General features: G+C 34.3%; 1 protein-coding gene across 1 annotated transcript in view; it reads left to right on the top strand.

Annotated features, from left to right (window-relative positions):
- The window catches only part of LOC107841784 (nuclear pore complex protein NUP205), a 49,377-nt gene extending 38,008 nt beyond the window's left edge, over window positions 1-11,369 (top strand). The window contains exons 26-45 of the mRNA XM_016685629.2: window positions 85-288; window positions 2,320-2,412; window positions 2,498-2,611; window positions 2,760-2,930; window positions 3,033-3,088; window positions 3,165-3,237; window positions 3,333-3,523; window positions 3,616-3,745; window positions 3,864-3,941; window positions 4,312-4,473; window positions 5,836-6,006; window positions 6,080-6,217; window positions 6,497-6,640; window positions 6,804-6,926; window positions 7,046-7,141; window positions 7,413-7,550; window positions 7,658-7,758; window positions 9,598-9,717; window positions 9,794-9,893; window positions 11,061-11,369. Coding sequence (XP_016541115.2) covers window positions 85-288; window positions 2,320-2,412; window positions 2,498-2,611; window positions 2,760-2,930; window positions 3,033-3,088; window positions 3,165-3,237; window positions 3,333-3,523; window positions 3,616-3,745; window positions 3,864-3,941; window positions 4,312-4,473; window positions 5,836-6,006; window positions 6,080-6,217; window positions 6,497-6,640; window positions 6,804-6,926; window positions 7,046-7,141; window positions 7,413-7,550; window positions 7,658-7,758; window positions 9,598-9,717; window positions 9,794-9,893; window positions 11,061-11,144 — 2,487 coding nt within the window. The 3' untranslated portion in view covers window positions 11,145-11,369. The remainder of the gene's footprint in view (window positions 1-84; window positions 289-2,319; window positions 2,413-2,497; window positions 2,612-2,759; window positions 2,931-3,032; window positions 3,089-3,164; window positions 3,238-3,332; window positions 3,524-3,615; window positions 3,746-3,863; window positions 3,942-4,311; window positions 4,474-5,835; window positions 6,007-6,079; window positions 6,218-6,496; window positions 6,641-6,803; window positions 6,927-7,045; window positions 7,142-7,412; window positions 7,551-7,657; window positions 7,759-9,597; window positions 9,718-9,793; window positions 9,894-11,060) is intronic.
- Window positions 11,370-17,460: the final 6,091 nt, after the last annotated feature.

Raw genomic sequence — 17,460 nt, 5'->3', positions numbered from 1 at the left:
CTCTAACGAACCAGGTGCTTCAAATTTCTCCCCAATATTGCCTTGATCTAATTAATTGGTTTCACATGTCCGTTGTTTTCTCAGAGAGCATGGCTGTTAAAGCTGCTAACAACAGAATTGCATGCGACTGATATGTCTAGTTCCACTCATCGAGAAGCTTGTCAAAGTATTCTATCTCAACTATTTGGAGAGGAAATTTTTGAACACGATGTTGATCTTGGTGCATCTTCTCCATATAGTCAAATCAGTCCTGGTGTGAATGGAGCCAGAATGATTAGTAAAGCTAAGGTAAAGTTTTTACTGCTCACTGTGTCATGACTATTCAGGAACATGATTACATCCTGTCATTTTGCACTGTTCCGAGTGTTATTAATGATACATCACAAACATTTTATTTCATTCTTCTGTTTCCCTTTTTTGCCTTGTCCCTTTCTGTGACCATCTTTTACTATCGCCTCTCATCTATTTAACAAAATAATTTATTTGCCTTTTGTTCATATGAAGCTCAAGCATTTGGTCAAAATCATTGAAACTCTTGAGGCTGAACTTTTATGTTTTCTTCTATCATCATATTTATCTACACCTTGCTTTGAACATCACTTCCACTTAAGTTAAGTGGTGACATAACCCAGATTGTGCTTCCATAATCCCTAATCTCTGTTCCATGTGTTCTTATCTTCTGCCCACCTCCATTATCTATATCTCTATCCTTTCTTCCTCTTCTTTTTTTCTGCAACAATTAAATATATCTCCCAAACCACTAGAGTAACCTTCCCTAAAGTTTCTTCCTCAGCCTGTGCATTAAGAGCTTTTACTAAATTATGCTGTATAATACAGGATTGATAATTGTTGGATTCTTTAGTACTTATGATCTGTTTTGTTCAGTGAGATATAATGGATATATAGTGTATGGTCTTTGTTAGTTTGGTTTTAAACTGGATAAACTTGGATAGATTTTTGTTTCTAATTTTAACCTTGACCTTCATAATATAGCATTTTGAATAACGCTTTGGCAGAAGGATAATTCGTATTTGTTTTAACATGTCTAGTTGGTAAAGTTGCTTCCATGTGACTAGGAGGTTCGGGGTTCAAGCCGTGAAAGCAGCCTCTTGCAGAAATGCAGGGTAAAACTGCTTCAGAGTTTGCCCCTTCCCCCCTTCCCTGGACTCCACACATAGAGTTTTAGTGCACCGGAATGCCCTTTTTTATGTCTAGTTAATCCTTGGATTGTTATCCCACAATTGATGGGTTATAAAACTATATCAGGATTCCGATATAAAATTATATGAGTATTACATTTACTGAATGTTAAAGTGTGTAGCAATTTAATCTAATGGTTTAAGCTGCTAGAGTGGAGTTGCTTTTATGCACTTTATCTTCAACATGGTTCATTATCTAAGTTTGGTTCTAAGCTGATAAATTTGGATAATTTTTTTCTTCTAATTTTAACCTTGACCTTCATAATATAACATTTTGAAAAGGGCTTGGCAGAAGGGTGATTTGTCATGTTATTTGTTTTATCCACGTCTGGCTAATCTATGGGTTGTTATCCTACACCGGATGTGGTATATAAGCTTAACTATTAGGAAAAGAACACTTGTATTTACCTGATCATGCCTTCAATATGCTCTGTATATGCGACATGATTCTTTTTCACGAGCCAATTACATGAGAGTCTTTTTGTTTTTTAATAATGGGTAGCGATGAAACTCTAACCCAGGATCTCTGCATTATCTGGTACCACGTTGAGATGTCTGGCGATAGCATCTGAAAGATCAAACAGTTAGAGAGAGCACACTTTTATTTACTTATCTCTTTAATATCAAAAATAAAATAACAACCAGACGATGTTTAAAACGATACGAAATTTAATATTTCCTCCATTTCAATTTGTTTGACCTACTTTTCTTTTTAGTCCGTTTCAAAAGAATGATCTTTTCCTTTTTTAGCGACTTTTTAATTTCAACTTTCCACATAACATGTTTAAGACCACAAGATTAAAGGGCATTTTGGTTCATTTGACATATCTTTAATTTTACTTCACAAGATTCAAAAGTCTTCTTGATTTTCTTGAACTCCAAGTGAAAATAGGCCAAACAAATTGAAACGAAGGGAGTACATGTATTATTTTGCTATCCTGGTAACCAAATGAGCATTCATTGTGGTATTCCTTCCTTTTCAGTTGTGTTTTCTTCATAACTTCGACTTATTATTAATATTTTTCGGGTGAGATATTTTCTTTTGGACAAGTAAGATAAGTATTGTCTATTTTCATTATTAAGGAAAGTTGGACCAACTTCCATTTGCATTTATGTATAGGTATTGGAGTTGCTTGAAGTTGTCCAGTTTAAATCTGCTGATACTGTGTTGAAATCTTCACAAGCAGTTTCAAGCGCGAAATATGGGTTTCTGGTAGGAACCTTGTTAGGTTTGGTTCAGTTTCTCTTTGCTTTTATTTTTTGGGGGAGTAGTCCTTTCATTCTCTGGCATTCTGCAGGCTGAAGATATACTTACCAATCCTGCTACTTCTGAAAAAGGTGGTGTTTATTATTACTCAGAACGTGGAGACCGTTTAATTGATCTAGCTTCATTTCGTGACAAATTATGGCAGGTACAGTATTTCTTGGCACTCCAACTTTCCTTTCTTTGTCCCTTTATTCTATTTATAAGATCCCTTTAGCCATATGAGATTTCTTTTTACCCTCTGGAAGTGCGAGGTGCTGCATAACCTTTCCTTAAAATTTTTATCCTTCTTTCAGAAATACAACTTGTTTAATCCTCAGCATAGCTCCTTTAATACTGAAGTTGAGCTAAATGAAATTCGAGATACAATCCAACAGCTGTTACGATGGGGGTGGAAATACAACAAAAATCTTGAAGAACAAGCAGCTCAGCTTCATATGTTAACTGGCTGGTCTCAAATTGTTGAGGTCACATTTCTTCTCCTTGTACTTGGTTCTCAATTCGTCGGTATGCTTTGCTGTATGCGAGTGTGTTGGGCTAACTCTCCTGTTGTGCAATTTTTCTTCTAGGTCTCTGTCTCCAGCAAAATATCCTCTCTTCCCAACCGTTCTGAAATATTATTTCAGTGAGTGACCATGTCGTTTTTTTTACCGTTTTGTTGCTAATCTGTGATCCCGTCTCACTTTTACTTCCATGCATAGGTTGCTTGATGCCTCTCTCAGTGCTTCTGGCTCTCCGGACTGCTCATTGAAGATGGCACTGATTCTGACACAGGTTATACATCTCTCTTCTTTCATTTATTGAAGTGGTGATGCCATGTATTTCAGTTACCTCAAATATTATTCTTATTTTGCTTAATATTTGTGTAGGTTGGTGTCACCTGCATGGCCAAGTTACGCGATGAAAGATTCTTATGCCCTAGTGGTTTAAATTCTGATACTGTCACTTGTATTGACATCATGATGACAAAACAATTACCAAGCGGAGCATGCCATTCTATTCTATTCAAGCTCATACTGGCAATTCTTAGAAATGAATCATCAGAAGCATTGAGGAGACGGTATAATGCTTCATATTTGATTAATTGGTTCCCTTAGTTTTGCTGTGGAGACAAAAGGAAGTGTCTGACTTATGTTTGTTTCTTGACTGCAGCCAATATGCTTTGCTCCTTAGCTATATTCAGTACTGTCAGCATGTGCTTGATCCTGATCTTCCAACGACAGTAATGCAATTGTTGACAACGGATGAACAGGAAAATGATGATGATCCTGATCTTGAAAAGGTTTTACAAGTACACTGGGGAAACAGCCCATTGGATCTCCCTATTGTTATATTCTTACAATGGTGTGGAGAGTTTTTATTTCATTTTCTTAATTCTGTTCCATGTTAAACTTGAGCAGATTGTCAAAGATCAGACTGAAATGACGCACACAAATTTTTCAATAATAAGGAAGGAGTCTCAGTCACTTCTTGATCTGGTGGGTTACACAGATGATATTAGATTCTTAATTTTATTTGTTGTTTCTTCTGATGCTGATCTATATCCGGGCTTGGGACCGGTAGTGCGAGCAAGCTCACATAGGCAGATTTAACTTCTCTCACGCATCTGTGCAAGTTATTTTCTTTAACAAATATCATTATTACTCTATTTCTCCATTTTCTATGATTATCATAATTCATCTACTTTGTACTCGATCAAACTCTTAAAAATTGGATTTCCTGTTCCTTTTCCACAGTATCCAACACATTATTGCCCCATATTTTCCTTTGCATTTTGAAGTGATATGTATCACTATTGCTTTCCTGCTGCACTAGCTTACCATGTTTTTGGTTTTATTCTGAAAACAGATCATAAAAGATGCAACCCATGGAAGTGAATCTGGAAAGACCATCTCCCTCTATGTTTTGGATGCTTTAATTTGCATTGACCATGAAAAATTTTTCTTGAGCCAGCTGCAAAGTAGAGGGTTTTTAAGGTCTTGCCTCATGAACATCAATAACTTTTCTCAGGTATTTGATACATTACCCCCATAAGATCGATGTTGATATCTGGGCATTATTTCCTTCAGTTCAATTATTATTATTATTATTATTGTTATTGTTATTATTTCGTTCTAGTTTCACATTTATGCCTCTCAACACTTTGTTGCCTGTCAACACTTTGTTCTGTCAATATATAATACTCCCTCCGTCCCATTTTTTGTGGCACCCTTTGACTTGGTACGGTTAAAAGAAAGGGAAGACTTTTGCAACTTGTGGTCTAAAATGATTCTTGAATATCTGTGTTGTTGTAAACTAAGTTGCACGGACTCTTCACTTTCGATGATGCTGCATCTTTGTCGGATTCTCCAAAAATACACTAGTTTTGGAGAATCCGACGTGCACCGCTAACATTTTCGAAGAGTCCGAGCAACTTAAGTTGTAAATCATTTCATTAATGGTAAAAAGGGAATTTTAAAGTTAAATTTTTCTAATTATAGCTAGGTCACATTCTTTTTTTGACAGACTAAAGGAAAGTGTGCCACATAAAAATGGAATGAAGGGAGTAGTAACTAGTAATAATCATATTTATAGTTTGTTCACTTTAGTATCCTTGCTATTTCATGTGTCTACTCTGTATTTGTTTCTTTCGTTGTGCAGCATTTTTGAACTGAAATGTAATTCACTTGTATGCAAAACCTCCTATTATGACATTTTTGCTGTTGTTATGTGAAAAATCCTAGTAAGCAAGCGTAAAATTCTTTTGTTTTGGTTTTAAATCAAGCCAGAGCTTCTAATAGTACCTAGAGTGCAAAAAGACATGAGTAAAAATGTAGATAATGAAGCATTATGATTGAATTCATTACGTTTTGTTGGAACTCTACACACACGCACATATGCTTTTTCAATCAATGCGCTTGTTTTTTTCTCAAGCCCACATTTAAGCTGCGCTTTGCGCTAAAAGCCCTATCAGACCTGGAGCGCTTTTAGAGCTTTTCACCTTTGACAACACTGGAGCATATGAGTTTTTGGTATTACCTTCAGTAGATCTATGTCAACCACAAAAATAAGAATGTCGTGTTTCTTCTTGTTGCTGATGTTTTTTATTTATTTTGGATCTTAATTCAAAAAACTTGTATTTTTGCTTGTGTAAGAGTCTTTTTTTGCAAAGTCCGCTAAAGAGTAAAAAGATGAAAGAAAGGAAAATCATGATTATGTCAAAGCTCATGCAGCCTCATTAGGGGGTGTATATGAAATGTGTATTAACTTTCCAACCTGATGGAGGAAACCCTCTCCAAGCATTAACTTGTGTCTAGTACTTCTTTTTTTTTTAAAAAAAAAAAAATCTACTTTTCATGCGTTTTAAAAAGTTTAATTGGCATCTCCCATCAGGATGGTGGGTCATCTTTAGAGTCAATGCAGCGTGTCTGCACTCTTGAAGCAGAAATCGCTCTTCTTCTGAGAATTAGCCACAAGTATGGTAAATCTGGGGCCCAGGTGCTTTTTTCAATGGGTGCATATGAGTCCATATCTGCCTGTAAGGCACTGAATATGCAAGTGAAGGTATTTATACTTCTGTTCATGTGATTTGGTTCACAATGTCCTTTTTGATTAAATTGTTACAATCCTTTACCAGGGAAGCTACCGGCGCATGGATGGCAAATTTGGAAGAGAATTGTCAGTTGATGTTGATAAACAACGAATGATCATAGCTCCAATCTTGAGATTGGTGTTTTCACTTACTTCATTGGTTGATGCATCTGAATTTTTTGAGGTGGACTTCGTTTCACCAATATAATGCAGTATAATGTTGTAATGACATGTAAAAATAATTCATTTTAAAGTCAAAAAGTTGTTGATAGCTTTTGGTGCATAAAATTCTTGTATTCCAAAGTATAACCTATTCATTTTGGCACTATGCACATGATGCTATCACTTTTTTCTAAAAAAGGATAGAACTGGCAATTGCGCTCGTCGTTCTCTTTCCTGTTGAATTTTGGAATTTTCTGCTCCTCTTAAAATCTGGCATTTTAATTATGTGGGTGACCAACAGGTCAAAAATAAAGTTGTACGTGAAGTCATTGAATTTGTAAGAAGTCATCAATTACTTTTTGACCAAATCCTTCGAGAAGATCTTTCTGATGCTGATGACTTGACAATGGAACAAATAAATCTGGTTGTTGGCATACTTACAAAGGTACACATATGCGTACAGTTTGCTTGACATACTTTCTTTTAGGTGGATTTCAATTCCATTGATGGGTATATTACTGGTATTTTAGTCATTTAAATTGCCACCAGTTAGTCTTGCCTCTATTCTAACACTCTTTCTTGACTTACTTCTAACTGTAACTCTGTAGATTTGGCCTTATGAAGAGACCGATGAATATGGTTTTGTTCAAGGGCTTTTTGCGATGATGCGTTTTCTTTTCTCTCGTGAGCCAGACTCTTTTATTACAAACCAATCCATACATTTTCAGGAGGTAATAAGACTTCCCAGGTTTTGCTTCATTGTGTATTCTGGGGGAAAGATGTACATTGCAGTGGAGTTTGTATACTCATAGACCTTCTCAGTTGTGTTTCCTTTTGTATGTATTATCAGGAACAGCGGAAGGCAGAAGTGAATGCATCTCGTCTTTGCTTTAGCCTGAGCTCTTATCTCAGTTTCCTTGTTACAAAGAAGTCTTTAAAATTGCCGGTACGTCAAAGTTTACTTGTTTAACTATTTTCTTGCTTATTAACTTTTAAATTAATGGTTAGTAATGAAATGTTCAGAAACAACCTTTCTACCTCATCCGAGGTAGTGGTATGGACTGCGTACACTTACCCTTCCCAGATCCCACTTGTGGGAATACACTGGGTATGTTGTTGTTATGGTTAGGAATAAAATGTTTGTCCTCTTCTCTTGCTGGTGTCTTGAGAGTGAAAAATGGCATTTGTCACGATTTTGTTCACTCTATTTGGATCAGGTCTCAGATGGTCCGATGGACTATCGCACTTCTGCTGGTCAACAACAGCCAACCTTGAGTCTACTTGGTTTTCTTCTCAACTCTCTGCCTACAGCATTGGAAAGAGCTACCGAGGACAGATATTTACTGCTTAGCAAGGTGAAAGATATGTGTTTTTGTTGCTGAATAAAGAATTAATATTGATTATTTTTTTTTAATAAAGAATTAATATTGATTATCTTGGCTCGAAATCTCTTAATTCTCAGATTCAAGACATAAATGAACTATCAAGACAGGAAGTGGATGAAATCATTAATATGTGTGTTCCCAAGGGTTGTATTTCATCGTCCGAAAACATTCAGAAAAGGTACATGTAGCTTCATGTAATACAATTGCATGAGAGAGTTTTGCTTGTGCAATTATGTGATGTGTGATTTAGATTACTTATAATACTAGCTAGAGGGTGTTGGGTAGTGGTGTAGCTACATATAGTAAAGGGCGGTGGGTTAGTTGAACGCCCTTCATCCAAAATCTGTATGGAGAAAATTATAGCATGTATATAGGTAAAAAAATTACTTTATATACATATATATTGAATTTAGAACAATTCCTGTATATATGATCTATATGATCTAACACTGTCTTTGCTGAGGCGGACGTGGTAGTGAATCTAGATTCTCAGGCCCTTCGGAAGAGAGATAGTTTCAAGTATCTTGGGTCTATGATTCAGGGGAATAGGGAGATTGAGGAGGATGTCACGCACCGTATTGTTGCAGGGTGGCTAAAATAGATGCTCGCTTCGGGTGTCTTGTGTGATAAGAAGGTGCCTCCTAAGCTATGTTGTATGGAGCGGAGTGTTGGTCGGTTAAGAACTCCCACATCCAAAAGTTGAAGGTGGTGGAGATGGGGATGCTGCGATGGATGTGTAGACTTACTAGGAGAGAGGGTTAGAAATGAGATTATTCGAGAGAAGATGGGAGTGACTTTTGGCGGAAGACAAGATGTAGGAAGTAAGGTTGAGATGGTTCGGGCATGTGATGTGGAGGTTCCCGGATGCCCTAGTACGGAGGTGTGAGAGGCTGGCTATGGATGGTTTCATGCGGGGTAGAGGTAGGACTGAAGAAATATTGGAGGGAGGTGATTAGGCATGACATGAAGCAGTTGCAGTTTATGGAGGATATGACCCTTGATAGGAAGGTATGGAGGACGCGGATTAGGGTAGAGGGTTAGTGGGTAGGAGTATGTCCTTACTAGTAGGGAGGGGAGTGCTTTGTGTGTAGTTGTGCTTGTAGTCATATTATTATGCACGTGCCTTGTAATTTCTTGTTTGTGGTGTTTTGGTGGAGTTGGTGATTTTGGATAGATAGTTTATAGCTATGTTGCTCGGACTCTTCAAAATTGTTGACGGATGCATGCCGGATCCTCCAAAAATAGTGTATTTTTTAAGGATCCAACGCGGGTGCGGCAACATTTTTGGAGAGTCCGAGCAACTTAGGTTTATAGTATTGATCTGTAAGTGTCTTGTTTCTTGCATTATTCTGCTGTGTGTTTTTATGTGTTTGGTTTGTTATGCTGGTGGGGTCTATCGGAAACAACCTCTCTACTTCATTTGAGGCAGTGGTATGGACTGCGTACTCTTTACCCTCCCCAGACCCCACTTTGTGGGAATACACTGGGTATGATGTTGTTACGTCTGTGCTGAGGCAAGATATGCTATTTATCCTGTAATTCCTCTGTGTGTATATATTTATATATATATCTCATTCAAGGTCAACAAACATCCTTCTAATTCCTGTTTAAGTTTCTGATTCAGTGTTATAAGTTTCCTATTAGTGCAACCCCATCTGTCAAACTCATGTTTTTCTGGTTATCCCCATTTGATTGCTGACATAAACGGCAATTTTTCCTCACCAGTCCTAGTGGCAGTAATGTCCACTCCAATTGGATGAAGATTGCAATTGTTTTACTCAAGTAATTACTTGTACTTGGACATAATATCTGAGGCACAAAATAGATCCTGTTTGGTGGTAAAATCTATAGTATTTTTGCCGTGGCTTCACTTATTCCTTTTTCTGTAATGCTTTGGACTGTTTTTGTTCATCAAACTGAGGGTCTACTGGAAATAGCCTCTCTACCTCCAAGGTAGGGGTAAGGTCTCATGCTAATCCCTTTTGTGTGCTGATCTGACTGATTGGTTATATTCCAGGAGATATGTCGCAATGATGGAGATGTGCCAAATTGTTGGAGATAGGAATCAACTTATGACATTATTGCTTTTACTGGCAGAAAACGTGATGAATATTATCCTTGTCCATTTTCAAGACAGGTACGGTATTTACAGTACTTTTCTTTCTTTCATGGTTACACAATCTGTTTGGTTTAACTTCAACTGGCCATTGCAGTTCTTTCGAATGTGGCACCAAACCCCACTCGAAAGACGACTTGAATATGCTATGTGGACAGTTAATTTCAGCTTTGGAAAGGCTTGAATTACTAAGCGAGGTATGCTAACAATATCTCCTCTCGTTGCCCACCCCACAAATGACTACAACTCGTTTCACCAAGTTTCCATTATTTTTGTTGGATCTCAACTCCTGGCTGTTCCTTCATATTGTTCACGTTTGACTATCATGCTGCTCTATTCCATTTGAACCATCTATTTAGACCAGTCTGCTCAGTGTGAACGCATTTGCTCAATAGCTTTATAAATTATGCAGAGACTCTTTGCATTTGATGCTGCATCCGTGCCAGATTCTCCAAAAATATGCTACTTTTGGAGAATCTGACATGCACCCATAGACATTTTCGAGGAGTCCGAGCAACATTGTTTGCAAGGACAGTGTTCTAAGTTAGCTTTTAAGATGATCACATCCTCTCTAAGGGTGTTTTTGCTCTGGTGGATAGGGTTTCAATTTTCTCATTGGTCAAAATGTTTTAGAAATTTTTTTCTCTAGGAAAAAACTACCTTAAAAATGAGGAAAATGACTTCCCAAATAGTAGTAGGGTAAACAAGTTCCGTAAGTGACAATTTCAAGTTTATTGTCTCCTCCCCACCCACACAACGCTCCCATCCCCCGCCCTTTACCATCCCACTCCCACCCCCTTTCCACATCACCCCATAGATTACACTTAAATGCTCTTAAGATAATAATTTTTTACTTACTTACCAAATGCTTGAAAGTTAGTAAGAAATTTAGTTGTTTTCCAAGAAAACATTTTCCTCTGTACCAAACGCACTCGGAGTCTTAAATTCCTGTGATTCCTAGTATGTTGTCCCAGTAGTCATACTTCACAAGCAGCAATGTTCAATGCTATGCAACCTTTCGATACCTGCATGCTAATTCTTGTAATAATTCGAGTCCCTATGCTTTTGTCTAGTCGTAATATCAGTGTATAAAGGTCAGCTATGCACTATGAGTTCATACCCTACCGTAGACGGTATGGGTAGAGGGGCAGGCCCATTACTCACCGAGTTTTGAACTGTGCATCACTGAGACACTGATCCTCGGGGATTTTTCAATTATAAAAGAAATAGTGCTTGTAATATATCTGTTTCCCCCCCATGTTTTGCAATATGTAATTTTTCACTTGCTGGTTGTAATTCTATCGCAGCAATTTTCGTAATTTAAAATTTCATGTTTATATATATAATTATCTATTTGTTTGCAGGATAAAACGGGTCATGACCTTAAAGTGTTTCGAAGATTAGCTAGTTCTTTGAAAGAAATATCTATTCAAAAGTCACATTTTTGACTGGCCTCCGTTTTTTCTTCTCCTAGTGTTGGCATTAGAGGGTATGGTGAATTTGGTTGAGTTGTAATGTAATTGTATATTATAATCTTTATATATAGTGCCTGTCCTATTTCTTTTGAAGTCGTTCAATGTGTTGTAGTTGTACATATTGTATATCACACAACAGCCTCTAGTGTGCAACTTAGCTTTTCACATTGCAATGAGTTTTTCTTTTTGGGTTCAAAATGTTACTCCCACCATTCACTTCACTTTTACTTGTGGAGTTTTTACTTTGCACACCTCTTTAGTAAATAATCATTTATATGAGTATTTTACTATGATATTCATATGAATTCATGTTTTAGTTTTAGCTCTTCGGAAATGATTTGGAGAATAAATAATTGGTATTAAAGGTAAAAAAAAATGGGAAAAGAGACGTTTTCTTTTCTCAACTTGTTGAAAGTGACAAGTATGAAGGAAAAATGTACTTTTAATATAGTGGGACAAGGAAATTAAAGTTTATGAATGAACATGAGTGATCATCCATTAGGCTAAATTTGTCTATGAATCGGAAATTACTTATTAAGACGGATGATTGAAAAAAGGTCTTTTTTTATGTATCCCTTTTGTGTAATATCTTATCATTCGTATCATTCAATGTGTATTTCGGAATAATCCAATTTTTCAATTATTCGCTCACTAATAGTTAAATTTGGTACTCAAATTTATGTCATGTTTGATTGATGATATAAATTTATTTTTGATTAAGTTATTCCATCAACCAAACAAGGTATGAATTTAATAGCTTATTCTTGTGATATTCTATCTTATTTCATTCAATATAAAATTATTTTATTTCAGCTCCCTTATGGTATAAATTATCCAAGAATTATAATCGCAGAACTACAATCCTTGGATAATTTAATTTACGTATCAAACTGTTGGGTTCAAAATTGAGAGGGCGTTATGCGGAAGCTTATAGTTTGCAAATCAAGATGGTGATAATTCAGATGACAAATAAAACATATACTAAAAAGATATATTATTAATATGATTTGGTCAAATGACTTATATAAAAAACTAATATTGAAAAATATAAAATCTATTGGGAGAAAATTTTCCCTAAACAAAACTTTTAAACAATTATACTGTGGATGCCACTGTGTTATTGTTTGGGAAGGGATATTTTATTTATAGATGTTAAAAATCTTTCCGAAAAGAGGTTTGTCAAATATGAAAGTTTTATATTTTCCTTTTATGGAAAGTAAAAGTAATTATGATATTATTTTTATTTTTTTACCAAAAAAAAATAAAATTAAATTTTGATAAGAAAATCAGGAGAAAAACTCTAACACAAACAAACCCTCATGTCATTTACTAAGTTCAATGTAAGCTAAATAAGTCAATATTTATCTCTTTTCATGCAAGTACAATTCAATATTCGGCTGATGAATTACTCATTGCATTATAGGTAAATAAGATCACCCATGCATGATATTTACCATAGTATTTTTGGACCGTCATGAACAAATATGATCTCTCTTATAGATTTGTAATAATGTTTAAGTATTAATTGGAGCCTGTAATATGTCGTTAAACAACTATCGCTTTTGCCATAATTGTGGAAGACACTTTCACAAAATCAAACATCAGAAAGTGACTTTCTCATGAAAACTAATTTACCATCTTAAATTATTTAAATGCTCTTTTTAACCTGCCATTTTACGAATATTGAGGATAATTAAAATTTAGACGTCTTCATATTAATATTAGTTTCATTCCTCAACTACCTATTTAGAACCTATTGGGATTGCACAATTTAGGGGGTGAACCCATGTTCTATCTCGAATCACCTAAGCACTATGAGTCTATATATGTGTCAGAGGTCTGACTAAACTAAACTCGCGCCACATAGGGGTATTGTAGGTGGAAACACTTTTCAGAGGAATTTTTTCATTTTCGAGGCTTGAAGTAGAAACATAAAACCATATCGTCCATCCCATAATACGCGTAGAGACCCGTAAGAGTGCATACTTTAGCGGTGCATATTGTAAATTAGTTTTGTGAAACTACGTATTATTATTAAAGGTCAAACACATTTTCATATTTCTAAATTTGACACGAACTTTTATTCTGACGTCTAAACTAAACCTTATTCATTTTAAACGTCTAAACTACTGTTGGAGCGTCTCATTTTGATACTTTTTTTGACAATTAGCAAAGCAAATAAGAAGAGAGTATTACACTCTCCGATAATGTGACAAACAACAAATAAAATAAATACATGTGTATAAGTTAGTTGTGGCATAGGACGATAGTATTTATTATTTACCATGTGAAACGTGAGGAAAGGTTCTTTTAATTATGTTGGACTTGTTATAAACGTATTTACATTATAATGAATGTTTATTAGTGAATATCTATCAAGATATATTGAGTATCTATCAAGATACAGTAAGTATCTATCGAGATATTGTAAATGTCTATCAAAATAATTTTCTCATATAAATAGATGGTTTCATTCATTGTAAATCTTCAATCTCTCGTTCCTCAACAGAAATTAGAATTACTCTCTCTTCTTGCTCTATTATTGTTCTTCTCTACTTTATATTTCATCGCACGTTATCAACATGAGTATCTAATCTCTTAGTTGAACTCTAATCTCTTAATTAGATTCAGACTACTACAATAGTACGTACTGTGAGATTGACGGAGCTGCTAAAGCTAAGTATACCATCTATCATTATGAGAAGTGATTTTGTGAATTAAGAAAGGTTTAACGAAAATAAAATGTTGGTGTCTCCCTACACGTTATAAAAGTCAATTGTAAATATATGTTCAAAAGTATGTTTACTTCAAGAATTCCATTACGTTAAATATGTGCCGAGAAAATAAAAAACTTGAAACTTTTCAATATTAAATAATTTTCATGATATAGTAGAAAACTTTATACCCAGTGATTCGGGATGTATAATAATTAAGGATAATACTTTGATTTATTATATTATTTGTTGAGAGTAAGATGGTGAATTTAAGTCCCATCGTATTAAAGCATAAAACATCGGGTTAGAGTCCTAATGAACCATTACAATAATATGTTGGGTTCAACTTCCATTGATTTATAGCCTAAGACACTTTTATATGGATAAGACATTGAGTTTGAATCTCAATGCACCATATTGTTGATATAATGATGACTAAGACAAAATAATATATTTTTGATGAAAGGATATGAAATCCGTCCTATCGACTTTACTCCATTCTCTGAAGTGAATGTGATAGCAGTATATGATAAGTCTGAAAGACAATTTACTTCATTGCTGAAGTGCATGTGGTAGCAGTATATAATATATCTGAAAGATGACAAAATAATTATTGTGGTTATACAAATGTACGTGGACATGACAAAGCATAAAAAAATAATTGCTTTGAGGTGTGATCTACTCTAAATGATATGCTAGAGAAAAATTCTCTATATTATTTGTATGCCTCGATTTGCTCCTGAAATAGCAATATCTTAACAGAATTCTAAACCATCATAATTTAAAATGTGTAAGGCACGATTATATTTCATTCTTGTGGAATGAGAATCTCGATTGTTATAAATGCAAATTTATACCTTGGGGTGAATGTGACTGTATTTAATCAAGCTTATAAATTCAAACGCGCCCTTGATTGTAAAGATATCACAAACCACTCCTAGAAGAGATAAAATAACTGAGAAGAAATATTCTGAAATTTATTCCTAAAGTAGTAAATTTAAAATTATATTCATATATAGTAAATCAAAAATTTACTAAATGAAAAGATACAAGTCATAGTAAACTTGAAGTTTACTAGTATAAAAGTTTATAAATTAACATGAATGACTGGGACATTCCGAAGGTGCGCATATTCAATATTAGATATGTAATAAAAAAATTCTTCAAGAATTGTTTGTGTTGCTTGTTCTCATGATAAGTTGGTTGAGACAACTAATGTTGAGATTGAATCCCTTATAATTATGAAAAGTATAAGAAATGAATATGGGCCCGTTCACTTGTCATATGATCTATTAAAATTAAATACATCGATATAAGATGATCACTTGTACGTTTATTGTCAACTTTCAGTTTGACATTCATAAAGTTACTTGCTCAATATAAATTGACTTAAAAGCATAATTTTCAGATTGTGTAATCAAGTCAATTTATTTTGATGATGATGGTTAGGCATTGAATGTCTTCGATAAATAGTTGAACTATTGCTAATGAAAACAAACCTTCATGTGTTGGATTGAAATATGGTATATTATAGAGAAAAGACATAAATACATCATTGAAGTTGTCCCCAATTTTCAAAAAAACACTTAACGTTTGCGGGCATCCTATTACCCCACAAAACTAGTTAAACCATTAAAAATAACCCCCTTGATCCATTTTCAGCCTATTTATTTTAACACGCAAGAGGAGGTGCGTGAGAAAAAAAATTATTGCACCAGCAAATTAAAAAATGCCACGTGTAATAAAAAATGCTTCCACTTTTTTCTTTTTTTCTTTTACTATTTTTTTCTTCCTTTTTTATTTTTTTTGTTTCTCCTTCTTCTTCGTTTCTTTTTCATCAATGGAGTCTTATTTTTTCCTTCCTCTTCTTCTCCGTTAATTTAATGGTGGTGGATATTATCATGGTTGATATTTATTTTTTGATAAAAATAATAAAGAGATTTAAAAAAAGGTAAAAAAGAGATGGTACGTTAGCCACCATTTTTTTCGACAAAAATGTATTTTCCGACGATCAAATTTAGCGCAATTTCAATAAAAGGTTCATAAACAATCATAACAATCATTCTTTTTCCATATGAAACGAGAGTATAACAAATGATTAATCAAATAAATTTAAATTTTTTATCCAATTTTAATTTTCTAAACCCCCTACAACTAAAATAACACAAAATGATCGAGTGATTATTAATTTCAAATTTGAAAGTTGATGTATTACGAGTTCTTAAACAATAAAAAAGAGATGTTCATGTTGAAGTAAAAAAAATGTGGGGTAGGGGTGGGGAAGGGGGAAGAGGCTGGGCATTGGATAAAGAAGAAGTGGTGGGAGAGGGTTGGGTGAGAGAAAGTCAAAAGATAAGAGAGAGAAATAAATAAAATGAGAAAAATTGAAAAAATAAAAATATATTTTTAATTAATTTACACTTGACAATTAATAATTGGTGGGTGTTTATCACTTGCTTATAAAAAATAGGGATTGATCCAGAAATTGATATAATAATATCAATTCCCAATGGTTTAGGGGGACATAGGACCCCCGAAAATTTAAGTGTCTTGCAAAATTCGGACAAGTTCACGGGTGACTTTATGTCTTTTCTCTATATTATATCAAAAAGTACTTGTATACATCAAACCAATAAATTATGATTAATTTTCCTCAAAGTTGGTTCTGAGTCAAGAACGATACATTGTCTATCTAATACTTTTGATATGCGACATAAAATTAATGAATATACCATGATGCACAAAGATGGATTCCTCAAAGAAGATGGAGGATGAGTGTTAGTTTCCTAACACAAAGAGGAGATTATAAGCAACTATGAAATATATTAGGAATTATCATCAGATTCTCATTCAAAAAATAATTCAAGTCAAACGACAAAAGCATCTACTGACTCAAATTTAGTATCATATTTAAGCTGCAAGTGTTTTTATTGTGCGTCCGTAAAGGACAAAGTCTTCTCATGCGTAAAACGTGGTGGACCAATCGATTTTAAATAAAATAATCCTTGAAAAGTATAAGAAGCAAATTATCATAATAAGAAGACAATGTGCTCTTGAAGAGTCTACGGCATAACACTTTATGAAACCTTATGAGAGATTTAGATACCTCAAAATAATAAAGTGATGAGATTTCAAAATGTTATGTCACACTGTGAATAGATATAAAATGATATATTATCAATGATATCTTTGATACAATATTAACGTAATATTGTGAAAGATTATGAGGATTTGAATTCTATGTTTATTTAAGCATGCTGACATTGAAAGATTTATCAAGTGACATGAAAGAATGTACATTGATAAGCATAACACTTATTTGATTTGCAATCCAGACAATAAAAGATGTCACACATGAAATGTTGGATATAGTCATTTGACAAAAATCTATAAATTCCTAAAGAATTCAAAATGCCTGAAGCATATAAAAATTTCTGAAAAACTTGTTTATAATCCTTATAATGGATAAATTGATGATTTATATATGGGATAATACCTACGAAAATACCTGAAGTTTAACCAAATTTTCAGTGGAGCATATTGAACTTTGCGGGGGTCCTATTACCCCCCTATAC

Source organism: Capsicum annuum, chromosome 9 (genome assembly GCF_002878395.1).
Source record: "Capsicum annuum cultivar UCD-10X-F1 chromosome 9, UCD10Xv1.1, whole genome shotgun sequence".
In the NCBI taxonomy this organism is placed as follows: domain Eukaryota; kingdom Viridiplantae; phylum Streptophyta; class Magnoliopsida; order Solanales; family Solanaceae; genus Capsicum; species Capsicum annuum.
The sequence above is the reverse complement of the archived record's forward strand: the minus strand, read 5'-3'. Positions and strand labels throughout refer to the sequence as shown.